Source organism: Podarcis vaucheri, assembly GCF_965113315.1.
Source record: "Podarcis vaucheri genome assembly, chromosome: 8".
Taxonomy (NCBI): domain Eukaryota; kingdom Metazoa; phylum Chordata; class Lepidosauria; order Squamata; family Lacertidae; genus Podarcis; species Podarcis vaucheri.
The window spans coordinates 32,319,312-32,347,117 of record NC_138766.1 but is presented as its reverse complement, the minus strand read 5'-3'; the positions used below and the strand labels follow the sequence as shown (position 1 = coordinate 32,347,117).

The window sequence follows — 27,806 nt, the reverse complement described above, 5'->3', positions numbered from 1 at the left end:
ATAATACCTGAATGAAGCCCTCCTGTTGCTGCCTAGTATAACCCCATGTTGCATAAGGCTGTAGCAGCATATATCAAAAGTTTTGAGTAGTGGACACGATGAATAAATATTGACTTTTTAAAGTCGGTTCTGCTTACTAAAATCAAGGTATTTTGCAACATGTTTTTTCTCTCCATGTGAAACTTATCTGTCCCTCACTGCATCATAAGTGGTTGGCGCATTTGTATACTTATCCAAGGTAGTGCCCGGGATTTGCATTCCATTTCCAGTTTTGTTGTGGGAAAGCTTGATTAAAATCAATAGAAAAATGAAATGGAGAACACCCGAGCCCACTATGAAAAATGGCAGTCTCTAAAAGCATCATTAAGTTTTAGGCTCTGTTTCAGTATTTAATATTTTAGAGATGAGGTAATTAAAAGAAGCATTTGGTACCTACAGCCTCTTTGAGGTTTGGGAAGGATGTGAGTAATTTATAGTCTACAAAGGTTAATTATTGAAAACAGTAGCTTCCTTAGGAGTGGCATATATCTAAGGCACTCAGAACATTGTTATGTTCATTTCATAGAGCACTGAAGAGACATATGAGTATGGTTTTTTTCCTAACCAAATTTGGCCGACATAATTCCCAAACATAACACAACTGCTTTTTAGCACAAAGGACATAATCCAGCAAACGTTGGTTGCATCAAAGTCCTATTGAAAGCACTCCAGTATACACATAATTGAGAGTCCCATGGAAATTGCATAGGATTGCACTGAGAAGCTCGTTGAAATGTAGTCCTGTTCCATTGCTTTTGTTGGGACTTAGAGGGTAATTCTACCTATATCTACTCAGGAGTAAGTCCTACTGAATTCAGTGAGGCTCACTGTCAGGTAGATGGGGTTAGATTGCATCCCAAAACATCTGGAAGGCGATAGATTCCTCACTCTTGCTATAAAACAAGGTCAGCAAAAAATGGCTCTAGAATCCCAACTTAACCAATTTGTGGTGAGGTTAATGAACAGAAAAGGTAGTACCTAAGAGCCGAATTTCACAGCAGCTGTAGGCTGCACAAAACACAGCACACTTTAAGCTGCAGAGAATTTAATAAGAAAGAACAGGGCCGCTTTCTTTCTTCTTCATGTAGCTTTCAGAGGAAACCCTAGTGTATAAACAAAGGAGACCAATCATTAGTGTCTGAAAGGACATAAGGCTCCCTGTTGGGATGTAAATTATAGCACTTAAAAGAGCTCCTCTTGTGACTCTGTCTGGGCCATGTATTCTGGGAATGGTCACTTTCGGAAGTACAAATTAGGAGTGGACGACCATTCTTGGTCTTGTACAAGAATGATGTATGATGTATTAAGTGAAGCAGGAAATTCTTGCTTCTATAATGGTTGAAGTGACATAATCTACTTCCAGTTCCTCCCTTGAGGCTATCCCTTTTTTCCTGTTCCTGTCACTGCTGTGGTTCACAGTTACATTTAACTTCGCTCATCCCCCCCCCCAATGGTCATTTCCCCCCTGTTTGAATATAAATGTGAAGTGAAAACATTGTGTGGTAAACAGATGTTAATAATATGAAACAGTAAGAACTTGTTCCCCCATCTGTTCTCTGCCACCTCTTCCTTTGACATTAGGGTAACACATCTTTATCTGTTATGAAACTTCTGGGTAGCATGATTGGGTGGTGGTGGGACTTCAATACAATTTGCAGAACCTGGAGGTTATAATTTTTGTGTCCAGTTTTCCAAATGGGACACATGAAAGCAATGGAAATACAGGAAATGAAGCGTGGTTTCTGAGGTCCAACATACGAAGAGCCAATGTTTTCATGTTAAGTAGGTCACATTGCTTGCAACTGAATTAGAGTAGTTTATTAATCTGGTGCGTTTTTATAGCTAAGTACTTCAGCATGACTGAATCGGCTCCATTTTCTGTGCATATGAACAGGAGTACCACGTTTGACCTGTATCACTTTTCATCTGGGAAGCACCTTTCCCAGGACATTAGGCAGGGTGAGGCAGCTGCCTCAGGTGGCAGAAGTTGAGAAGGAGGAAGTAGGTAGAACTGTTTGTGCCACACGACTGGCACTGTACCACCTCAGCTAGCTGCCTCCAAGTGCAGGGGAGGGTGCTGTTCCATTGCCAGTGTTGAAGTACGCTTTAGCTGATAGTTTGGTTGGGTTTTGTACACAGATGGGGGAGAGTGCCATCTTGTCCTTTGCCTGGCACCTGCTAGTGCTACTATTTACTTAAATCCGGCCCATTTTGGGGCAGGGGAGCCATAGTCACTGTTTATAACAAAAAAAGACAGATAGTAAGCCTAGTGGGTATGACTAACCACATTACAAGCTGGATGGGTCAAAAATGATTATATCTAGGCTACCTGGAATTAATCCATCAGAAGGCTTTTTTAAAAAAAAGAACTCGATGATTTAAAACAAATATTGGCTGTGAAAGAGCTCCATTGATAAAGAGCTGTAAAAGAATAAGCAGAAAGAGAAAAACAGGGGAACAAATGCAGGGATTAAGAAGCAACAAAAATGGAAGAATACAAGACAGCAGAAGAGGAAAATATAAAGAGAATATAAACAGGAACTAGGAAATGCATACATTTGAAGGTAGGGAACAGAAGTGTAAAGTGTTTAATTTTATTGGTTACTTTTTCCTATTCACAATAACAGAGAAATTATCATAATTGAATGCGGTGGGGGGGATTAAGTGAGTAGCAGAATGCAGATGAAAAAGAAGAGGCTTAAGGTGAGAACCGGTAGAATTTTTCTGCATGGTAGCTGCATGAGTTCATTTATAGTAAGAATGATTTATTTGTACCAGATTCATTTAAAAAACCAGCAGCTTACATTATGTCGGAACCTTTTAATATATATATATAACTCACTTGGTTAAGTGCACAGTGAACTGCATAAATGTCATTGAAAGAAAATGGATGCGGGTTTTAGCAGCTTAAGTGTGTACAGGACTGTAGCTTTTGGACACAGAGGACTGACTATTCCTTGTAGCAAACACTTGTACTTCCTCTTTTGGCAAGGGAAACCGACTATATTAATCAATACTTTTCTTCAGTTTCAAATTTTGCATCCAAGTCGTATATGATAGCTCAACTTATCTGGCATTTTATCAATGTGGCCTCCTTCCCGTATAGAGTTTCCAGTCCTTTAAAAGGTTTGATCACGATACTAGAATATATTTTGAAAGGATCAAACTTTTCCATCCTTGCTTCCTCCTCCATTTCAATTTTCTGTCATTCCTCATTTCATTATGATGATAGAATCCAAAGTAAAGGATGAATAAACCGGAATGTGCAGCTACATTTGACATGGCAAGGACAGCTCTGTCTTGCAAAAGCGATGCAGTTAATTCATAACATTGAATGGGAAGTTCTACAAACCTAAGGACCAAATGTTCTAGCATTATTGACAGACCAATATATCAACAACATTAATTAGCTTCAGGTATATTTGGCTGAGATCCTTATTTTTATAAAGTCATTGATCATACAGGAATTGCCCCTTATAATGACTGTCATTTATTTATTTCCTGCCACCAATTCTAGCTAAAATGTTTTTGAGGTGGCTTACAAGATCATTTATTTGGGATAGCACAAATTCAAAGCATTGTTAGCTTTTGAAATGTTGATCTGATTCATATCTCAATAAAGTGCACAGTTATTTTTAGGCAAAAGCTGTAACTTTGAGGGCATCATTAACCCTTGGACTCATGTGGCCAAGTCACACATTACCACTGGTAATAATATCCCCCCCCCCCCAAGCTTTTCTCTGTATTCTTCCAAAGATAGCTCTGCTTCTCTTACACAGAAACCATAGCTCAGCAGCTGGGAACCTCCAGCCTATGGGTAACTAGGGCTGGGTGTTATCTGGTTTTCAACATTGTGATATATCACCAGCTAAACAGTGATATGCTAATATATCACAATGTCTGAAATAAGGATAGAGCTATGGAGAGGAATTGACTGGTTTCACGGTATAATCTTATACCACAGTGGTTCCCAAACACACACACACACACACACAAATATATCACCAGGTCAAAAATTATGACACCAGTATCATGGACTTAAAACTGGTTTTGGACGATATATCGATATATTGCCCAGCCCTGCAAGTGACGAAGCCAAGCCCACCAGCCCTAAATGTCATATATGATGTCAGGTATGGGGCCAGGTATGGATGGGCCAGAAGGGGGTTGAAATCCCAGGTGATCAGCTGATTGGTGGCACCTGCAAATCCTGGTGCACGTAGCTAAACATGTATACCACGACATTTGCAAATTTGCGAATAAAGCTCAACAACGTTTCCGTTTACTTTTTGAAATATTGCAACCCTAGTTTAAAAGCAGCGCTTTTTAAAGTCAGAACTCTTTGGAACCTCTCAGGTGGGCACCATTGGCATTAGATGAGAACAAGGGAGGCATTCATGGTGAGTCCCGACACCTCTTTTTCTAGAAAAATAGCACTGATTTTTAGGATACTGAGAAGCTGTTGTTAATGACAAGCGGTATTTCTATGAGATAGGAGGAATTGCACTCATGTGTGAGCTGCACGCTTACACTGTACCAGGGTTTGGCTCTAGTACACCAGTCTTGTGGTGTGTCATATTCCGTGCTTTCCTCCCTTTTACTTATTCCAGCCAGACGTGACCTTTTATGGAACAGCCAAAGGGAATGGCTTTCCATGAGCTTTGCCCCCTGCTGATGTCTTTAATGCGACTGTCACTGGGTACTTCAGGGCTGTACTATGGGATGAATTTGGATTCTGGGCACGTCAACTTGTCACATCACATGAAGTATGTCACTAAGGCACAGTCCATGAAGGGTAATAGGAGGCAATGGGAAGGGTCATGTGAGGACAGATGCCTGCAGGGAAATGGATGGGCACATACTCTTAAGTTAAAACTTCCTTTTGAACTCTTCGCCCTGATTCCAGTATAGAATGTGAGCTTTTTTTAACCTGTAGGGCCACTCTCATAAGGTTTCGTAGTGCCTGGAATGATAGTCTTTTTGATACCCATTTTTAGCTAATTAGCTGGCCCTGATTTGTAGCTTTCGTGAAAAAAGTATAACCTTCTATCCCTTTGTAAGTCTAGTGTAAACGATAAAAGAAAATGCATAGGCAGTATTCTGTCCAGTTGTTCAAGTAAAAAGCCAGCTTCTCCACAGCCTCTGTATGGACTATATTCTTACATGTACTAGGTTCATATTCTCACAAAAGCCAAAAACTAATTCACAACAAAAACAAACTTTTTGGACAAAAATGAAAGAAGAGCTGGAATGAATTGCAGCAAAATGCCATTGCTGTTGTTGTTTTGTTTAATACACTCTGCAGAGTCTCTCTTTTTTAAAAAATCCTTCTAAAATATTTAATAGCATATGTGGTCCTCTTTGAAATTCAGAACAGTTGTCTTGAATTGGGGACACACACACACACACACCACACACATACATACATACACACACACGGGGGGGGGGGCTGCATACACACCATAGCTTCAAAGCACAGTACTTCCACCAGAGAATCTTGGGAACTAGTTTACCCCTCACAGGGCTATAATTCCCAGCACCCTGAACTACATTTCCCAAGGGATGTCATGTGCTTTAAAATATGGTGTGTATACAGCCAGATACGGACTCTGCATAGCTCTTCTCTTTTCTGTGCCTTGGATAATGCATATATATATATAGTATATATAAAATTATTAAAGCCATTTAGATTTTTCTAGCACAAACTATACATGCCCTCCTCCCCGCTTGTAGGCAAATTGTAGATTTGCAACACAGGACGAAGGGCAGTTGCTGAACTACCTTCTACAGCATTCATTTCTCTCTTAGACCTGGAAGTGTGTCTGTAGTATCTTCTTTACCCTTCTGATTAGATTACAGTAGGAAGAGATATGCCCACAGGCTCCCCCCACACCCTCCCATTGTTCAAGTGCACTGTTTTGCCTTTACTTTGCAGGCAACTTTCTATGTCTGTGCAATCACACATCACTAAAACGTCCAACATACGAGTTAATCAGACTTTCCACCCTAAAAATTTGTGCGCCACACACTTACATGGTGGGAAAACCACAAGCAAGCCATTATTTGCAATGTTGTCAAGCAGGACGCAATTGGAAGAGAAATCTCCAGTTCTGCCTTAGTGCATCCTTTAACAAATAATGTGATACTAAATGGGAAACCATTTTATGCAAACTCTTGGGAGAAGATGACCATTAGTCATTTAAAAAATAGGGAATTTGGACCTGCAAGGCTTAACATTTGCTCCTAAGCCTACTTACCCAGACAGAAATTCCATTAAAATTAGTGGGACGGGAATTGAAATAATAATCTGTTGGGTTGGGCTGCAAAGTTCATACTTCACAGAGCCATGAACTTATTGAATGGCTTTGGACAAACTTCTGTGGGTTGGATCCAAAGTCTTCACTCTTTGAACTACAGGAGTTTCCGTTCATGGGAGGATAGTTCTGTTCTCTCTTTTCTGGAATTTTTCAATTGGAGTTTTCACAATATAAATTAAAAGAACAAACTAATCTGCAGTAAAGAAAGAAAGAAAGAAAGAAAGAAAGAGAAAGAAACTAAAGAAGAAAAAGAAACTGCAAAATCATCTCTCACCACTGTATCTTAACTTTCATCCCCTACAGAGGAAGGTGTGCCCCCCCAGCTCTCACCTGGGCACATCCCTCTCTTCTAACAGCTTCTAACCCTGTGGCCTCTCCCCTTCATTGCCTCTCACATGGGGTCCTCACACTGTCCTTCATAGAAAGATAGTTCTGATCACTGAATGGGTCCTCCTATGAGTGGAAGTACAGAAGTCCCTTCTGCTCACAGAATGAAGACGTTGGGATTAAACCCATCCATTATCTTTTCAGTCATTTCCTATGGTTAAATTTGGGAATAATGAAACACTTCTGCCTAATAGTGATGAGATGAAGTCAGCGAGTCTTTGGTGTATGTTATGTTTAATGTAAGTTACTTGTTTCTGGAAGAGCCTTTCCCACGTTGCCAAAATCTTCTGCATTCTGTCTTTGAATTATTTGATGGGGATTACATTGGGCACCCACAACCTCTGAGTCTGTAGGCCTGAGTCCCCAGCACACACAGCACAAGTGTTGTTTGTCGTTGGTGTTTAGTTCCATATGTTGAACGCTTGTGCTTTCATTTGCAGAGCGAGCAAGAATTTTAATAATGTAATGAGGACATGCTGAGAATGTTTGCTTTCCATTAGTGAAGGGAGGCATTTGATTCCTTTCTGAGATGGAGGTGGAAGAGAAAGTAATTAGCTAGAGTTGACATCGCCAGAGTCAGCGAAAATAGCACTGCCAGATGTCTGTGTTCTGCTGGTTTTGCCCCAGACATCTGTGGATAAGCTAGAAGGGGGGGAAACAAACAATGCTAAGACACAAATAGATATAGCATAAAGTAATCTGACACCTTGGGTTAGAATGCCTGATCTTCTGGGAACTGCCATGGCAGTTTATTAACTACCGTATTTTTTGCACCATAACACTCACTTTTTTCCTCCTAGAAAGTAAGGGGAAATGTCTGTGCGTGTTATGGAGCGAATGCCTGCGGCTGGCGGGGGGGGGGGGAATCTGCTGCAGTCGTGAGCAGAGGATCCATGGTTTCCCTTCCTTCCCTCCTCCGTGGTTACAAAGCATGGATCCACATGGATCCTCAGGATTTTTGCATTGGGCTACTCTAAACTCACTGTCAGATCACATGTCTGTGGCCACAGCATGAACCACAAAAATCATATATCCACTATTTCGTTTAGAATATTTTTTTTTTTGTTTTCCTCCTCTAAAAACTACGTGCGTGTTATGGTCTGGTGCGTGTTATAGAGAGAAAAATACGGTATATTTTGTTTTCTTTTTTAAATCATCTGCTCCTTAGTGACATAGATCTTTCTGGAAAAAGGTCTGATTTCACCAGAGTTTCTTTAGGCATGCTTTTATATCCCATAGTTTGGCTTGCATTGCCTCTGCTTTTGGCTTAATTTGTTTTGTTTTTTTTAACAATAAAATAGAAGTCACCCATCCTAGTGATTTGGTCAATGGTCTTTCTGCATCAGTATGCCTGCTGGAAGTCTCTTTGGTGAAGATAAACTGCACTTGTGTAATCTTTAAGCCTTGTTGTACACTTAGGCCTTCACTTCCACTGAACTAAAATTTGCATAATTCTTTAGGGAAACTCCCTCAAATAAAATTGATCTCACACAGGTATAGCTTGGCAACATTGGTATGGTACATACTTCAGGGGTACCTGCTGTAATTCAGGGATTCTCCGTAGTGAGCCTTATAAGGCCACAGCTTTACTGGGGTTCTGCTCTGAGTAGATCTTAGCTGAATAACACCCATTTTGCCCCAGTAGCTGCCCTGTGTGATTCAAGAGCTCCATGACACAGATTATCCCTTCAAGAGCTGGAGAATGCTGAGGTGACCTAGTGGACTGCATGCTGCTTCACTGGTGCCCACATGACCAATAGGGTTGCTTATTCTGTTGGGCCAAAACAACGTGTATAATACGCTCACACTCAGGTCACCAACAACAGCTTGTTCAGTGAGGAGAGGAAAAAGCAACATGCCACAGAGAGATCATTGTTCCCAAATTACATAATCCCAAATGTTTATGAAATCAGACTGTAGTCCTATTGCTAGCAAAGCAAGCCAACCACTTGGCAGATGATCATGCAAACTGAGGCATGACAAAGCTTCAGTGTTGACCAGATGGCTGCAAAAAGTGTTCCTAAAAGACAAAACTAAAAAAAAAATATGTATCACCTATGGAGGCTGGTCTCTTAGGGCAACCATCCCTACCAGGTGAAATGGCCAGCAATTTTTTCAAAAAAAGGTTGTCTCCAATATTTTAAAACTATAGTCTTTCCTGTCCCATGTATCCTTCCATGAGCCATTTCAATGTAGAGAGAATCCTGGATAGTTTTCTGTCAATCTCTCATTCTCTGGCCAGTCTGCTCTCTGTACCGCTCAACCATTCTCGATCCAAATAATTGCTAGCCCAGGAGCATCCACCCATCTGTCTCCAGGCAGAAAAATCAATTTTTTATCTTACCAGGGCAAATTATTACAACTTTCTCGCTGCACTCAATGAAAACTGAAATAGTTGTGCCCTTCATAATCTTATACCACAGGTACTCCTGTGGACCACCTGAAAATCGCAAATTTTTGCAAAGCTTTTATAATCTAGATAGTTTTGAATCCAGATTATAAAAGACATTGGTTACATTATACAGGAAGAGGATCTCAATGGTTGTCTGCTTTGCATACAGGCACCCGCAAATTCAATCCCTACCAGTTCAGAATCTCAGGAACTGGGGATGGGAAAGACCTTGTTCTGGCACCCTGGGATAGATAGACCAACGATTTGACTTGGTGCCAAACTAAGGACTCAGCTATATTAGGAAAGAAAAAGTGTTTTATATGCTATGCATTATAATGCTGTGACACCAGATGGCTCCCATCTTTCGCCAACGTGATTTCGCATATTGAAGTTTACAACGTGTTTTCCAAAAGCGCTTTTTTGATGTGTGTAGATCCAGCCTAAGTGCCAATAAGAGACTTCCTTCCGATGCAAATTACTAGCTTCAGGGGAGGATTTTTCCTTAGGACCTAACAATTACTAGTCTCTCCTCAACTAATGCATGGTTTTTGTTTGTTTTTTTAATGCAAATGACACATTAAAAGCAGACACATTTAACATCAAGTCTAGTTTGTTTCTCAGAATATTGTTGCACGCCACCCCAATCTCAGTGTTACGGTGTTCCAGGAAGTTACCCAGGGTTTGTGTTTCCTTTGGAATTAGTTACAGCAGAGATATATCGTTTATTTGCACATATACACAACCTGAGCCTATGATGGAGAGGTTCACAGCATTAACACCCCAAGAGGAACTTTCTTCTCCTATAGCTGCAGACTTGAATTCAAACAGAAATCAAGCATTGCTGTGACTTTCTGGCTTCCTAGCCTGCTACTTTTCCACTTCTAGTTTCTAGCTCAAATCACCCAACTCTCAACTGTGGTCTTTGCCTTTCTAACTACCAGTGGGTTGAGGGAACAGGTCCACCTCACTTCCTTTGTTCCCTTAATGGCCCATTACCTAGGCTATCACCTCACGAGGAATTTGAACCCTTGCTTATAATAACACTTGCTGGATCCAAGGGTTAGAAAGGTCTCGATCTACAGTCTACTCCCCCACCCCAAACTCATGACAGTATAAAGCAGTGTCATGTGCTTACAGGGCTGGCTCATTTCAGTCCACTAAGCACTTGCAACTCCTTTCAAGGCCACAGCCAGTCTTTCTAAATACATATGCACATTTGTATAAATCTAAAGTCCTGAGCTTCTGCTGTGACTCACTCTGTGCAGTCGCACGGCAGTGGGTGATGCGACCCACCCATCTTGAAATACTGAAATATGTTGCCTAACAATGTACCATGCCTGCAAGTTGAGGCAGTATCTAATGACATGGGTCTCTTGCACCACTTGCTTTCAAATGCTGTTCTCAGAAGCACCTTCCCTCTAAAACCACATTTGCAGTGCTCATTTGATCCAGAGCTCATAAGGAACCTGGCCAGTTTTTAAGGCAAGAGTTGGCAGCTTTTAAGAGAAGTTGGTGAGATTTTGCTGGTTCTTGTACGCAGGTGACTGAAATTCGGTAATGGGTCTTCTCAGTAGCGGCGCCTGCCCTGTGGAACGCCCTCCCACCAGATGTCAAGGAAATAAACAACTATCTGACTTTTAGAAGACATCTGAAGGCAGCCCTGTTTAGGGAAGTTTTTAATGTTTGATATTCTATTGTGCTTTTAATTCTATTGGGAGCTACCCAGAGTGGCTGGGGAAACCCAGCCAGATGGGTGGGGTATTAATAATAATAACAACAACTATAACAACAACAACAACAACAATAATAATAATAGTATCTGACCTTCCAGTTGCCAACCCCTGCTGCTGGGGTTCTCAACAGCCCTACAGCAATAAACCAGAACCTTCATGGGAGTTGTGGTGGCAATATTATTATTATTAGGCATTACTATTTGTTTACATTTGGTAGTTGCATTATACAAAAAAGGTCTCCAAGCGACTCAACAAGATAAAATGCAAACAGGTAAAATCAATTGAAAACCAGCAAATGTAAAACAATGCCTAAAATTTTCATCCAACAACACAATATGGGCAAGTACTACCCCAGCCCACCAAAAGATGAGCACCACAGTGGAGGCTAACTTAATTAAAAAAGATGGGTAGTTAAAACTAAAACAAAGCTCTGGGGCTGGCTGGAGGCTATGTGGGAAAGTGGCGGCTGCTGCTAGGCTGCCCTGCACACCAACTCTTAGGCAGGGAAGTTGAGCAGCATAAACAAAGTCCCCCTACACCTCTGGTATCTTTGGGGCTTCCTCCACCCTCATTGGGGTGGGTAGGGACACTTCCAGAAAGGCCTGTTCATAACATAATGTTTGCTCTTTGCAGTACTTCATTCTAGTTTGGAGGATCTTTATGTATTGATACTTGAATTCTCATAGCAGATGATAAGTTATCATCGCCTCTAACAGGAAATGGCCTACCCACTCTGGGATTGGGCCATACCCATTGTGATTCCTGAGCAATGCAGGGCTTCAAGGGCATTGCCAATGGAAGCCCAGAAGCAATGGAACAAAGTCTTCATATATTTGCGAAGGCTGCTGCCAACCACTGCTGTGCTGAGACTTCTACCCCCTTGGCCATATGAATTGTTTGGTATGTGCCTTTGGGGCTTGGAAAATGTGATGCAGGTTTCTATAAAGGCAGGATTTCTGCATTTCTGGCTGTATCCCAATCCTAGAGTCCTACGGAGAGGACATATTCTGTTGACAAAGACTTGTTAAGATCACAGATTTACACTGAATAGCTTTGCAGCCAAAGGTACAATTGGAACTTTTACCTATTAAAGGAATGTAGGTCAGCTACATGAATTCTCTCTCTGAAGCCAAACAAACCTAATTTTATATGAATCAAGGAGACACAGTGGGAGATGGTTGATTTTTAGTAACAAAGGTTCGGAGGCACTAAACAGGCAATCTGGACGTTTGAGGAAAAAGCTCAGTAGAAAATAAACATGCCTATGGTTGCCAGATCAAAGTGCTAAAAATCAGAGAGGTTTGTTCTGTTAGAGCAGGGAATATTCTGAAATATTCAGTATCCCTTATCTTCTATAGCCATTTCAAACATGCTACCACCAATGAATATTTTCACCCAGCAAAAAATCCTGGAGCAAGTTATGCAAGGTGTGGCACCATTAAGTCATTCAGAGCAGTGGCTAGGCCTCGAGCAGGTCTCCTGCTGTTTTATCATGAATTGTGTGTGGAACATCTCACTAGCACCCTTCCATAACTTTACATCAAGGAGTGTCCTCCATGACCCACCTCCTCTTTCAAGAACCCTTGATAAGCTTCTGAGGAAATAAGCCTTCTCCAGGAAATAGTTTAGAAACCACTGTTGTGTAGGATGGCAATACTGTCAAATAAGGAACAATCCTTTAAATCAGGGGTGGCCTGCTTTAAATAAAGGGTTGTTTGGTAATCTTACTGAGATGATATAGCTCATGCTGAACTAGAAGAGGCTTTAGACCTGTTGGATGGGCTCGCTTGCTTCAATTATGCCTCTTTTTGGAGATGACAGGAATGTCTATGTAAAATGTAGTATCTGTGACCATGAACTGGAGTTAACACTCTTAGTTTTAAGAGATACAGGCTGCATACACACTGGACACTGAAAGCACCCTCCCCCAAAAGAATCCTGGGAACTGTAGTGTGTTAAGTATGCTGTGTATTGCAGCTCTGTGAGGGGTAAACTGCAGTTCCCAGGAATCTTTGCAGGCAGGGGAATGTGCTTTAAATCTATGGTCTGTACAATAAATTCAAAGTATATATTCAGAAACTTTTTTGAAAAACATCACTATTGTAATGATGGAAATATGGCTAGAGAATTCAATGGATAGGCAGTACACATGCAAGGAAATGAATTATAACCCTTGAGATAATACCCAGGTTATTTTCTGTGAGGTAATTCCATAGTCGCCCTTTTCAGAGTGGCATCACATTTTCTTGCATGCCAAGAAATAAAGCTGTTTGCACATTGTGATGGTCAGAAGCCCTGAATTCAGCTCACACCACTTTCTCTGTAAGTGAAACTAAAATGGAATATCTTCACTGTGTCTTCTGGAAGCCATAAGAAAAGCCACGATTGTGCGTTAATGATTAACCCCCCCATATATATATGAGGGATGTAGGTGGCGCTGTGGGTTAAACCACAGAGCCTAGGACTTGCTGATCAGAAGGTTGGTGGTTTGAATCCCCACGACGGGGTGAGCTCCCGTTGCTCGGTCCCTGCTCTTGCCAACCTAGCAGTTCGAAAGCACGTCAAAGTGCAAGTAGATAAATAGGTACCGCTCCAGCGGGAAGGTAAACGGCGTTTCCATGCGCTGCTCTGGTTCGCCAGAAGCGGCTTAGTCATGCTGGCCACATGACCTGGAAGCTGTACGTCGACTCCCTCTGCCAATAAAGCGAGATGAGCGCTGCAACCCCAGAGTTGGTCACGACTGGACCTAATGGTCAGGGGTCCCTTTACCTTTATATATATTTAAATGGCTTCAACCTTTCTGGATTACTTGAGTAGACTGTAGGTCCATGAGATGTCCTAACCTCACCTACTCTTTCTCTCAAATGTCTGACAGGGATTGGAAAGAACGTCATTTGCGACAGGACAGCCACTCCACTGGATGCCTTTCGGATGATGACAGCTGCACACTATTACCCCAAGCTCATGAGCATCATGGGCAACGTCCTCCGCTTCCTACCTGCCTTTGTGAAGATGAAGCAGCTGATCCAAGAGGGCTACGTTGGAGAACTGCTTGTGTGCGAGGTACAAGTTCACAGCGGGAGCCTGCTGGGGAAGAAATACAACTGGAGCTGCGATGACTTGATGGGGGGCGGGGGGCTGCATTCGGTTGGTACCTACATCATTGACCTCTTGACCTTCCTCACTAGCCAGAAGGCTGTGAAAGTACACGGGCTGCTTAAGACCTTTGTGAAACAGACGGACTACATCAAGGGAATCCGCCAAATCACGAGCGACGACTTTTGCACGTTTCAGATGGTCCTGGAAGGCGGGGTGTGTTGCACCGTCACCCTCAACTTCAACGTGCCCGGGGAATTTAAGCAAGATATTGTTGTGGTGGGCTCCAGCGGGAGGCTGACTGTAATAGGCATGGATTTGTATGGGCAGAGCAACAGCTCGCCACAAAAAGAGCTCCTTTTGAAGGATTCCACCCCTGTCAGCAATGCCCTGCTGCCCGAAAAGGCTTTCAGCGACATCCCTTCTCCATACTTGCGTGGAACTATAAAGATGGTGCAGGCTGTCCGTCAAGCGTTTGAGGATCAAGATGACAGACGGACCTGGGACGGGCGGCCGCTCACAATGGCTGCGACTTTTGATGACTGTCTCTATGCTTTGTGTGTGGTGGACACCATTAAAAAATCGAACCAGCTGGGTGAATGGCAGAACATTGCGATCATGACTGAGGAGCCAGAGCTGAGCCCTGCTTACTTGATCAGCGAAGCAATGCGCAGGAGCAGAATGTCTCTGTACTGCTAGGGTTTTGGGGGGGTTTTTTTGTCACCTCAGAAAAAAGTGGGCCATTGCAGTTCTTTCCTAATGAAAAAAACATGCCATGTGTCTCAGGCCTTGGACAAGGAAGACAATATAGGGAATAAATCCTTGCTATTTAAACCACATTGCCTAGTTGGTGCTGAAATATTAGATGCGTTCAACATGCTTGCTTTGATAGTTGTTCGAGATTCTGTTAAAGAGAAACTTGCATTAGCTGTTTACAAAATAGCATTATAGGAAGGTAGAACAGTATCCATTTACAACCTACAGGTGCATAGATGATGCAGTTGTGTTTACTGTGAATAAAAGGTTCGGGGAAGTCTAGTTTGAGACATTCCTCACCAGTTAGCAGGCTGCAAAGCTGGTGACTTATCAGAAAGCCCCTTCCTTGCAGAAAGCAAAACTGGCTGGCTTCTGACATGGACACTTGCAGTCCCGCTGATAATAGCATGCTAATTGATTACTGCATCATTCAGTAACCCATGCACCTGTATCAGTTTCATAGAATAAGAACACTTTGGGTATGACTGTGTTGTGTGACCTGGAAAATTTGGCAGCTTGGTTTTCATAGTTAATAATGGTTTATGTTCTGTTTGGACTTCCCCACCCCCCACCCCCTTTCAAGGAAACAGAAACATGTATATTTTAAAAAATACATGCAGCTCCAAAATAGCAGCATGTTTCTCCTAGGGCCCTGGAAGAATTCAATATGACGCACAACAATCTGCAGAGAAATAAGGGAAATTACTTACAGGGTGACCAGCCAGTCTCCTTATGTTCTCGGATTGTTGATAAATTCCAGAGAGACAACCATGTCAGTCTGCCATAGCAAAACTAAAATAGAATCATAGAGATGGAGGGGACCCTGAGGATCATCTAGTCTAACCCCCTGCAATGCAGGAATATGCAGCTGCCCCTTACGGGGATCGAGCCTGCAGCCTTGGTGTTGCCAGCACCTTGCTCTAACCGAGTAAGCTATCCATGTTTAGTACTGTGCAAAAGCTTTCATGGACCAGAGCTTACTTTGTTAGATGCACAAAGTAGCCCATCAGACAAGGCGTGCACGGTCTACAAAAACTTGATCGTTTTTTTAAGGTGTCACAGGACTCTCTTTTTCTGACTTGGGGTTTGGTCTTTAGGGCCCACACCAGGACAAGATTTTCAAAAGCATAGGTTTCAACAAAACCTAACATGTTTTAGGAGGAAATTGCACAAAAACAGAGCATGATTTGTCCAAAGTCTAGGTGAGATGTAGAGACTGCTACCTGAACAGCTACTAGATAAATTTTTCTTGGCTTGCACATCATCACTGAGATGACATGGAAGCTTGCACTGAAAAAAATCTAACTGGGTACTCCTAGAACAGTAAAGGAGTTTACCTTTCCTTTTGGTATCTACAGGACTTTAAATGTATTCAGTCCATTTCACTTCTTTGTAGGTAGTTAATACATTATCTTATTACTTCCTTGCATCATTGAATTCCAGTTACATATTTTTTTTTGGATCAATGCCTTGATGCAGACTCTCCTTCTTCCTTCTCCAACACCTGAAGGGGTTCCTGCATTTGGAGCAGTAGATGGGAGACTAAAAGATGAAATGAAGGAAGAGTGGGTAACAGCACTCCTACTAAAGGTTACCTGTACTAGCCATCCCTGATTCTGGTGTGCAACAGCAGGATGCACATAAGATGCATATAAGATTTCTGGGCAGAGGAGCAGATTTCTGCTAGATGGCACTGGAGGCATTAGATCACGGAAGGGAGGATAAGCTTAGAAGGGGTGGTTGCAAGTTCCAAGAAATCTGAGAACTGAAACACTGTTCTGTACGATATGACAATACAATAAATCAAAGGCTCTCCATTTGTGTTGCTGTGTTTCCAGCCACCACCTCTTGAAAAGCACTTGAATGACTAGCATATTAACTGTATCATTTATACTATTTTATAGGATTCTCATTTTTTTTAAAGATTACCCATCCATTTTATTGGTGTCATTTTGTACCAGTGCGGAAAGGTGTAGTCAATTCAATCATCTCTTTGTTTTCCTGTCATTCTTTTATGCTGAATATCGGTCAGGGTGGTGCACTAACAATGTTAAAAAACAGAGAGGAAAATAGAGTACCCAGTTCTATAAATCCTCTTATGTGTAGAATTAGCATGCCATCATCTTTCAGTGATTAATTGCAACCCTCTACTTAATCTGGATCTTAAATGATGCCTTGTTTTTATTTTTTTAACCTTAAATCCAAGTGTACATTTATTGCTGTATATATTTATTGTGTTTTACAAGTGTGTGTGTGTGTGTACACGAGAGAGAGAGAGAGAGAGAGAGAGAGAGAGAGAGAGAGAGAGAGAGAGAAGCAAACTAGGTATATACAAAATGTCATTGCATGGGCATTTTATGTACAGTAGATATTTTAAAAGTTATTTATCAAACAAAAAGTGTGTGATAAAACAGAGTCTATATTTTATATATTTATACTGTAGATAGCAAAAACGAAACCACATTTAAATTATAGCAAGAGGATATGGGAGTATTTTTTAAAGCAAAGGGAAGGCCTGTGGTGGTTTCTAGCATTTTGACAGCTTGGCTACTTTTAATGGAAAGTTGCATTTTGTGGCTGTCGGCTGCAGCAAAGTCTGTCCTCCTCCTCCTCCTTCAAAGGATGATATCCGTGTCTTCCTTTTCCATTGCTTGGGGAATGTAGTTAGTTATAGCCAGCCATGAGCATATATGTGCTGCTTAAAACATGGGTTTCCCGCTGTTCTTACATATTTGCACTGTTGGAATAAAGAGAAGCTAAACAGTGAATAAAGACATAAAAGGAAATGGGATTGCAGCTGTCGGCTGTTCCTCAGTTGTGTTTTCTTCCTGCAGTGAAATAGCTTTTCAGTTTTCTCCTGCCATCTCTTACAGGTATACCAGTTTGATTTTACAGACTTGAATGAAATAGCCAATATTTCTGCTTCTGAAAGTTGGGGGGGGGGGTTTGGGGGGGTGGAGAAGAGAGAAGGGAAGCACATAGGTAAGAAAAGGGTTTTAACTGGTTGCCCATTCCAAAACTTCTGCTGAAAAATGTAAGCCAATCACTAACACCCCAATATTATTCACCTGTTCTGTATGGAACAGAGTTGTGTGAGGCTCTGGTGTGGGATAATGGATGAATCCTAGAGATTACCATTTTGAGATGGTGATGGATGCTGTAACACTACAATATAACTCCCCTCCTCCCCAACTTAATTGGGTTAGGGAAAGTTTAATCTGAGTCTTGCCAGATGCCTGCAGCATATCATCGCAGCCCAGTGACCATCATACATATCAGCTTCAGAAACTCTCAGCCAGACACTCAACAGTGGCTTCTTCACATCAATTACCTCCTCAACATGGAGCAAAACAGCTGTGCCATCAGAGAGGTTTACCGAGCTAAAGCTTGAGCTCGTATAACAAGAGACATTGATTGTGTTTTGACTTAGCCCAGAACCCAATTGAGGTTTCCATTCCTTGATTTGGAACTAATTTTGCCAGGCATTAGCCTTCTTTTAAAGAGATGCCACTTTTTTCTAGCACATTCCAGGATTCTCTGATTGTAGGCTAAACTGGGTAGGCACAGAAGACTTCCAGAAACATCATTGTTACTCAGAAAAGTGGATTGGGGGGGGGATTAGTTCAGTTTGCATTTTAACACCAACTTACCTAATTCATTTTCATATCAAAACATGAATACGTGAATCAAAACAAAACTTTGAAAATTCGCACTTCTCCAACCAAAACAGTGTACAGAAATAACACACATTAGGGGAAAGTGTGCACAAAGATATGTTTATTAGTGAAAAGAAACCACATCCCCCAAAGATTTGATCTTTTATGATAAGGAAGGTGATGAGGAAATGTGCTGGAAAGTGTGGGGTAATGCTTGCTTGATCCATTGTCTAACCTCCCCACAAACAAATTGGAATAAACGCTCGCTATAAACAGGTTGTCTGGAAATGCTCAAAACCTTTACCCATTTCTTAGGGTGAGATATGTTGGTGGCGAGGCATGCAAATAGGCCTAAGCTGGGGATACAGACTCATATATTGGCTGGCTGTTGCCTTAAGTGGGGTTGGGGGTTGGGGTGGAAGAGATTGGCTTTCCTAAGGAAAGGGGTTTGAGAACCTCTCTACTTGGCCAGGGGTTACAGGTGCTCCAAATACAGTTGATTGCCATCAGCTTTCCAAACAGAGCTTCTCTTGCCAACAAAGGGGCTCAAGCTGGAGAAAGCAGACACGCTTGTGCAGATGCTTCCACAACACTTTTTCCTGCAATGGCCAGTATGGATATTTATAGCCAATCTTTCTGTGCTAATTCAAAGGCTCCTTTAATATTTGAGGCAAGAGCTCATTAACTCTCAATAGAACCCTGGGGTAACATAATAAAAACAAGTGCTGGGCGATGCAGCTGTATGGCTAGGATACAATTGCAGTATGGCACCAGTAAACATGGACAGAACAGAAATGCTAAAAACAATGACAGATGAATTGGCGTAAGGTTATCAAAGTGTAAAGGTGTGTGTATAGGGTTCTACTTTTTTAAAAAAATAAAGATATATGGACAGTTACTGGTGGGTTTACAAACAAACCAGGAAATAAAATTGCCTGCTCATGTGTCTTTAACACCAACACAACAGGCAAAAAGCAATATTTTTTTCCACAGTGTGGAGATAAACCGTCAGCTGCTGGTGTCAAGCTGTTAATCAGAGGGAGAGGAAGTAGCTTTTCTCCATTGTGCCTCTGTTCAGCTTCAGCTGATACACAAATGCCTCCCACCCACCTGCAGCTACTAACTGCAATCGCCAAGGCCATCAGATGGAGAGAAAACAGCCCATATGTGACTCCTTGACTTGCTGAATTCAGACTCTGCACAATGGGAAGGAAAGTGAAGCCAGTCTTTGCCGTACCAGAAAAGGAGTGTGATTTCAAACCCCCATAAAGTCAATCCAGCTGGTATGAGAAACTCCAAAAAAAGAAGGGAGCTCTGCGTCTGTCAGCAGCATGGAACGTGTTGGAGCAACAACATGTAAGCAAATTAAATCTGCTACCGTTCTTGTTGATCAGGTTTAAACTTAATATTATTGAGATGTATGTTGTAAGCTGCCTTGGATGTGTGTGAAGATGCAAAAGGCAACTGCAATAAGGCACAGCTGAGCATTTGGTTGAAATGTGGTGACCAGAGTTACTGCAGGAGACCCAAACTAACCCTCCTGCCCAATTTTATGGTTGGGTTGCCACTTGGTTGACTTTTTAAAAAGCAAATAAACGTCCAGGGTCTACCTTTAATGGAAGTTTCTGGTTGTTTTGTGCACTTGGGAATTGTTTCTTCCTCTACTAACATCAGTATGAGAACAGGGCTCAATTGTGCACGCCAATTAAAGGTGTACAAGCCTTTTCTCCTTTTTCCATCTGGCCACCCTAATCAGCACCTTCAGTTGCCAATTTTGGGGCAGGGCTTATGTCCCCCTCAGAGTAGCTTACAAAAAATTAAACTAGTGAATGGCTTGTTTTCCAGCACAGAGGCAAAGTGATTAGGAAAGTTTCAGCTGCTTAATTTATGCAAGTTGGGCTGCTGCTATTGGCATGGTGGAAAAATGCATTTGAAATGGAGTATTCCAATGAATTATTTTCCCACCTCTGTCAAAAGTAGCCTACAAGATTCCAATTGGCAACCTGGGACACCCAAAAAGTATTCCAGTTCACTGGGAAAATGCTACTGTTTGGAGGAATGAGTCTCGGAAGAACACAAAGAGTTCCACATAATGAAAACCAAGTCTAGGATTTATAATGGTTAAATCCTCACATGCAAAAGGATCCCAGGCTCAGTTTCTGCCATCCCACAATATAGCTTTGGGATACACACTGCCTTTTAATGTCCTGAGCTACATGGGTCAATTATCTGACTCTGCAGATAACTATAGGGGATGCAAAACTCTTCTGTAAACCTTAAAAGCCAGCGACATTTTCTAGGAGCCAGCTGGCAGGGAGACAGGCCCGTGTGCCAGTGAAAGGAGGGGGGTCATTTTTTTGTGCTGATATGTTTTGGTCTTCCCGCTTTGGGCATAGAAAATAATCTGGTGAGTGGAAGTAACTGGGCTAGGAAAGGCAGATAGTAAGAGGAGTCTGCAGCTTAGGTCTCGCAAACAGCAACAACTCTGAGGTAGATTAGGCCCAGAGATCGTGAGTGGCTCAAAGTCAAGCAGTGAACTTCCTGGCTGAGTAATGATTTAAATCCTTATTTCCCAGGTCCTAGTCCGACTACGCAATGCCATACCCTCCAACATGCCTCAGATGAAAATGGGGACATTTATCACTCCCCACAACTAACCCTCTTCTGCCCCCCATTTTTGTCCCCTCAGACCATTTCCACCACACCAATGGGACACAGCACACACACTCTCCACTGTCCTGAAAAAAAGCAATTAACCCTGATTTTATTTAATTCTTTGGTAGATTTACAAAAAGAAACACCAAGAAATAAATTTTAGAAAGGTTCCAGACTAGATGCGGATGCACAAAGTGTGTGTGTATGTGTGAGATTCCTTGCACTCTGCTCTGCTTCCCCTTCTCACCTAGGGTGGCCCTGCTCTCTGCCAGCACCTCAGGGCTGGTGTGTCATGCAAGGTGGGGCCTTGCCTTTCCTCCTTACCCTCCTCTCCAGCAGCCGCTATGAGCTGCTCAGGGAAGGAGGCCAGCAGTGGCAGCCATGTAGCGGCAACAGGATGCTCTCTCTCTGCCACCATTGCTCGGGAAAAGCGCTGGCTCATCCTCTTCCCCGAGCTTGGCAGGGAAAATAAGGACATTCTGGGATCTGATCAGAAGCCAGGATGGCTTTTTGCAATTCCAGATCTGTCCTTGGAAAATAGGGAAACTTGGAGGGTATGCAAGACCCACTGGCTCTTCAGACTTTGAACATCCAAAATTGTAAATACACCTGAAATGGGCAACTAGTGTAAGCATCACTGTAGCTGAACTCAGTAAACCACGCATCGTCTTCCCCTATGCCCTGCCAATTAATTTTCACATGCAGGTAGAAAATGTTACATCTCCGCTAGCAAATCTCGCCAGTGTGTTACAGTGGTTAGAGTGCTGGACTAGGATCTGGGTGGTCCATAGCTGTCAAACTTCCTTTTTTGTGGAAAATTCCCTTATTCTAGCGCCGTTTCCCGCTGCTTCCCACTGTTATCCTGGATTGTTAGATATCCCGTAGACTGTCTCCGGGACAGGTGAGCTTGCTGATCCCTTGTTTTCAAGGCTGCTGATCCCTTCTTTTCAAATCTGAGAGTTGACAGCTATGGGGTGGTCTCGGCTCAAATCCCCCCTTAGCCAGGAAGCTCACTGGGTGACCTTGAGTCAGCCACAGTCTCTCTCTGCCTGATCTACCTCAGAAGGGTAGTTCCAATGTTCCCTGGGAAGGGGGGAATGAGTATTAAACCAAATTAAGGTTGTAATGCCTAGACGATTACAGCTCAGTGTACAGTACACATCCTATTTTTGGAACTAAAACTCACGGTATGCTTTATAGTTTAAACCTTGGGTTAACTAGCTTAATGCCTTTATCTACAGTGGCACAGACATATTAGTACTGTATGTTTTCTTCATATACAACACTAAAAGCAGCTCCCATGCTGCCTGCATATGAGTTAATGTTTTACTTATATTCTAGGAAATGGGTGTGTGTATGTGTTAAATTTTTTGAATTGTATATTGAATTGCTCTGGATGTGAACAGCAGCAAAATTCAGACTGCGGAACTGCAAAAACACCCTCAGTCTACACAGGAAGAGGCGGCTTCATCTTGGAGAAAGTTGCCAGAGGGGCTGTGTGGAATTAGGCCCAATTACCTAATTAGCAGCTAATTAGGAGAAGAACACTAGCCAGAAATGAGAGCAAATCCGAAGGGATTGTGTGTGATGAAGTTAACCTTGCTTCACCCTTTTCTCTCTCACACACAAAAACACGTACTTGCTCTTAGTACAGAAATGAATAAAGATCTGGCCACAACAGAAGCAAACAGTAAAATATGTGGCTATAAAATTATAATAAAATATTATCTGGAAGATAATGGCAGCTAAGATTTAGGATTGCCATCCCAGTGCAATATATGTTTCTGAGCTTTTATCTTCTACCCATGATGCAGTTGTTGAAAGCTTGGGGCCTTTTCTCAAGGGGATGGGGAAATGTGGCAATACTTCTTACAGCCCAGTCCATACCAGTGTTCACTGAGAAATGAGTCCTATTGATTCCAATGTTGATTAACCTGCAGGTGTGCATGTTTAAGATTGGGCTTTAGCTGCAGATTACAGGGTGTCCTTTGGGACTGAATTTCATCCACCTTTATGCTCTCTCTCTTGTCTGCAATATCTTTCGGTACCTTTTAATAACTTTCTGGATGGGTTGTCATGTTATTCTGCCACTAAGGCAGAATAATGCCTCTCTGTCAGAATACTTCTAAAATAAAAATATGACGGTTAATTTGAGTTGTACCAGATGCACCTATTTCTATTGTACCAGGGGGACTTGCATTTATTGATTATTCCTCTCCCAAACCAGGTTTGAAAATGAGGATAGCACTTTGTCTCCCTCCTTCCTGCCCCCAGTGGGTTGTGAAATCCCTCCCCACCCAAAAAAACCACCTCAACGTATTAGATGTACATAGGCATGCCTAAGCAGCTCTTTGGGTGCCAGCCTATGAATCTTGTGACACCAATAAAACCTGTTTGTTACAGCAGGAGGAGTCCATAATGGGTTGAGCAACAGCTGCCAGCTAAACATGTTCTGTTCATTGTAGACTTAAGAAAAGCTGATCCAAGTCTGCCACCTATTGTCTCTTTCAAGCAAAAGCCTCATAAGCTGCAAAATGAGCAGAACAACCCCAGCTCTTTTTGTAACAAAAAAGAATGTAGCAGGTTTGTTTTAAAAATAAAGTAAAATGAAGACTGTGACAGGATGATTTTCTGAAACGTAATAATACATTTAAGAATAGCCAATCACTGGGCCTCTTATTTACAGGGCAATACTATTCATGTTTGCTAAGATGTAAAGGAAAATCTATTGGGCTTATGTCCCTGGAAAGTGTTATATAGAACTGCAGCTTTAGGCATCTAAATAAGGCACCTGCGTGTCTTGGTATCCAAACTGTGGACATGGATTATAAAACATCAAGCAGCCTCCCCAAAACAGCATCTAGACAAGACTAGGAGGGCTTCTATGGGGCAGGCATTTCATATACATTGAGAGAAGGGCCCTCATACAGCCGTAGGCTTTGCCCAGCCAGCCCCAGGAAAGTTTGCTTAGGGCTGTGCTGCAGATGGTTAAATTTCAGCAGCAATGCAGCTTGTAACAGAACTGAGATCCACTTGGTATGATGTCAGTGTGACTGGTGTCCTTATAAAGAAATTCCTTCCAGTAGCACCTTAAAAACCAACTAAGTTAGTTCTTGGTATGAGCTTTCATGTGCATGCACACTTCTTCAGATACACTGAAACAGAAGTTGCCAGATCCTTCTATATAGTGAGAAGTTGGGGAGGGGTATTACTCAGAAGGGTGGTGGGAATGGGAGATTGGCAGATAGCTGAGATGAGCCTGTTGACGACTCTTGAGAGTCTCTGGCAACTTCTGTTTCAGTGTATCTGAAGAAGTGTGCATGCACACGAAAGCTCATACCAAGAACTAACTTAGTTGGTCTTTAAGGTGCTACTGGAAGGAATTTCTTTATTTTGACTATGGCAGACCAACACGGCTACCTATCTGTAACTGGTGTCCTTATAGTTTGGGTTACCACTTCTGCTCCTTGTGTTGTTGGACCAGTGGTATTAGCAAAATCGGGTGGGTAGTGTTTTGGGTAGGGCAAGCGATCTGAAATCCTAATTTGCTGTCTAGAACAGTTAAAAAGTGGCCCACTTTTTACTCCTTGGGAGTAAATACCATTGCACTAGGTTGGATTTACTCATAAATAAGCAGGTTTAAACTTACATCGTGGAAATAGTAGGCCAGTAAAAGGATTAGTCAAACCGATATCCTGCAAGGTTTTCACCTTTGGTCTACCCTTCCCCAACCTCGTGCCCTCCAGATTTTTGGGGCTACAAATTGAAGCCTCCTAGGTCGGATGAGGCTGTTTCAGTCCGATGCGTCTCCAGTGCAACAAAATCCCAATAGCAATATTACGCACGCCAAGTTTGCTCGCGCCTCGGGGTTGGGGAAAACAAGCGGCTCTAGGGCCTCCGAGGCCGCCGCGACTTCTTCTTCTTCCTCCTCCTCCTCCTCCTCCTCCTCCCCTTCCCCACCCCTTGGCTGGGCGGGCCGGCGGCTGCGCGGCCCGAGCCGGGCGGAGCTCCCTCGCGCCGAGTCGTCGTTGCCGCTCGGCCGGTCGCGGCGGCCCTGGCAGAGAGCGAGCTCAGCGCTGCTCGCTGGCCCCTTCTGCACAGGCAGGTTTGCGCGCCGGGTTGGGAGAGGCGGCCGGGCGCCCGAGCGCCCTCTCCCGCTTCACCCGCCTCGCCCCCTTCCCCTGCTTCCTTCTCCGCTTTCCTGACGACCCTCGAGCGCCGCCTCCCTCTTCTGCACCTACTTCACCGGTTCCTATAGCGGTGGCCCGGGGTTCTCCCTCCCTGTGGTGCCCAAGCTGGCCGCCCCTTTTTCCAGCCCTCCTCGCGCGCTCCTCCTCCTGCTCACGTGCATCACCCGCTCCCCGTTCCCACGTGCCATTTCTGGGCCGCTGCCTTCTTACCTGCTCTTCTCTCTCCCCACCATCGTCTATATTTTTTTTCCAGCACTCCCTCATCTCCTGTAGCGTATTGACGCCCCTTACTTCCTATACTCGCAGCGTTCATTCATTCGTTTGTTTATTATATTTCCATACCACCATTTCCTTCAAGGAGCTCAAGGTGGGGGACGTGGTTCGCCCTCACCCCCACCCGCACCCAGTTCAATCTTCACAACAACTCAGTGAGGTAGGTTAGGCTGAGAGGAAAGCAGCCACTGGTCCAAGGTCACTCATGGCAAGCTTCATGGCTGAGTAGGGATTCGAACCCAGGCCTTTCAGGTCTTAGTCCAAGGCGTGCAAAATATTCTTACATTGCAGGGGGTGGGACTAGATGACCCTTGTGGTCACTTCTAACTCTACAATTCTGTGATCCTATGATTCCGACTGTTTTGCTGCATCGTCAGGCATTTGACCCACCTAGCTCATATTATGAGTTGCCGGGACCAGGGTTTCAGACATGGGTTTCTCCCTGCAGTACCTGGAGATGCTTAGGGACTGAACCAGGGATTTTCTGCTTGCAAAGCAAACGTTCTGCCATTGAGCCCCGGGCCACACTTTCAAACCTAAACGTCTTCTCTTGCAAATATATTATCTGGTATTGCACCGCTGCCTTCATTTGCTGCTTCCCAAGTGTTTACAAACTCATCTTCTCTCACTCCACCTCATCCTCCAAATAGCATCCCAGTTCCTCCATTCCTCACTTTTCTGTCCTGTAGCCAGAGATTCAAAAGCGTCTAGTATCTCCTTGTACTTACTTTCATGATTATTTTTTTTACATATCAGCCTTTTGTTAGGTGGATATTGGCTAAAAAATTTCTCTTCTGAGGAAATAAGTAAGGAAGGTTTTAAGATGCTAGTGAGCTTTTTTGCAATGTGGAGGAATGACCATTTTGCATTAGATTTTTAATAAGCTTTGCCTCAGATTTGTTGAAAGCAGACATTTAAACTTGTTAACTGTTCATGTTGGCAAATTCAATAAGTAAGCTCCATGCACACAATGCACAAGACCCTTTGCCTATAAACGATTACGCCATTATGAAATTGTAAAACTTACTTAAGTTGCCAGGGGACTATACTCCCCCCCCCAACACACACACACACACACACACACACACACATGCTCCAGGCTGACATAACACTCATGTTTTGCGGCTGCCTGGATGTGATAGCTCTGTGCAGCTGTAATCCTAACCCCACTTACTTGAGAGTAAGCCCGGTTGAATTCCACAGGACTTACATCCGAATAGATATGGTTAGGATTGCATTCTGGCACATTTATAATGCATTACTCTAGAACCCAAAAATTTCTAATAAAATGAATAGCCTTTTAAGGTGACAAAAACCTCTTTTGTTTTTGCTGCAACAGATCGCTTTTGGATATGGCTGCTGTTCAGGAAGTTTAATTATGTATTTATAAACACACAAAAGTATTTTTATAATGCCATAACATAAAATATTAGTAAAAAAAATAGTATTTTCTTAGCTGCATTCCATAGAATTGTATCAAGGTGATGTATAGTAAAAGCAGTGGAAAACACAGCAGCACATACATTTAAAACAAAATTAAAACCATATATTGTATTAAAATTCAAGGCGATGTACAGGATTAAAACAAAATGCAATTTAAAACAGCGCAGATAATCATTAAAGTGACTGGCTGATAAAAGAATTAAACAGCTACAAAGGACTGTTGCCATGAACAAGTCTTCAAGAGGCACCTGAAAATCTCTTTCTAAGTACAGTGGTGCCCCGCAAGACGAATGCCTCGCAAGACGAAAAACTCGCTAGACGAAAGGGTTTTCCGTTTTTGCGTTGCTTCGCTAGACGAATTTCCCTATGGGCTTGCTTCGCAAGACGAAAATGTCTTGCGCTTTTTTTTTAAAGCCGCTTGAAGAGGTGCAGTTGCGACGGACCATGCTTCGCAAGACGAAAAGACTCGCGGAACGAATTATTTTCGTCTTGCGAGGCACCACTGTATGTTTATAATGTGTAAAATATTTCTGCATTGCATTGCAGTGGTCATGGAGGGGAGCTTGGACCATGAAAGGGAGCCTGAAAACTTTGGGGAAGAGTCCACACTGCACTGTTGAAGCTCTGAAAGAGGAACACTGCACTTTTCATTGTTTTGTAGTCATAATAATACTTTATTTTTTTTGCAAGCCATCATGATTAATTATCTGGTTTTCCCCCAGACTGAAACATGGCTGAGGACCCTCAGAGAAATTTTCGATCGGTGTATTATGAAAAAGTAGGATTTCGTGGTGTTGAAGAAAAGAAATCACTGGAAATTCTTCTGAAAGATGATCGGCTTGGTATGCTTGGTAGAAGACCATTTTATA

General features: G+C 42.7%; 2 protein-coding genes across 5 annotated transcripts in view; both read left to right on the top strand.

Annotated features, from left to right (window-relative positions):
* The window catches only part of GFOD1 (Gfo/Idh/MocA-like oxidoreductase domain containing 1), a 47,549-nt gene extending 30,033 nt beyond the window's left edge, over positions 1 to 17,516 (top strand). The window contains exon 2 of the mRNA XM_082234588.1: positions 13,744 to 17,516. Coding sequence (XP_082090714.1) covers positions 13,744 to 14,663 — 920 coding nt within the window. The 3' untranslated portion in view covers positions 14,664 to 17,516. The remainder of the gene's footprint in view (positions 1 to 13,743) is intronic.
* Positions 17,517 to 25,629: 8,113 nt separating this feature from the next.
* Positions 25,630 to 27,806, top strand: part of LOC309538762 (TBC1 domain family member 7-like) — a 39,530-nt gene continuing 37,353 nt past the window's right edge. For 3 of the 4 annotated variants that reach the window (XR_014222327.1, XR_014222328.1, XR_014222329.1), the window contains exon 1: positions 27,660 to 27,779. Coding sequence is in view for 1 of the 4 variants with exons in the window: in XM_082234654.1 (XP_082090780.1) it covers positions 27,668 to 27,779 (112 nt within the window). In the remaining 3 variants the exon portion in view is untranslated. Of the gene's footprint in view, positions 25,655 to 27,659; positions 27,780 to 27,806 lie in introns of those variants that run through there. The other variant, XM_082234654.1, reaches the window with a different exon arrangement.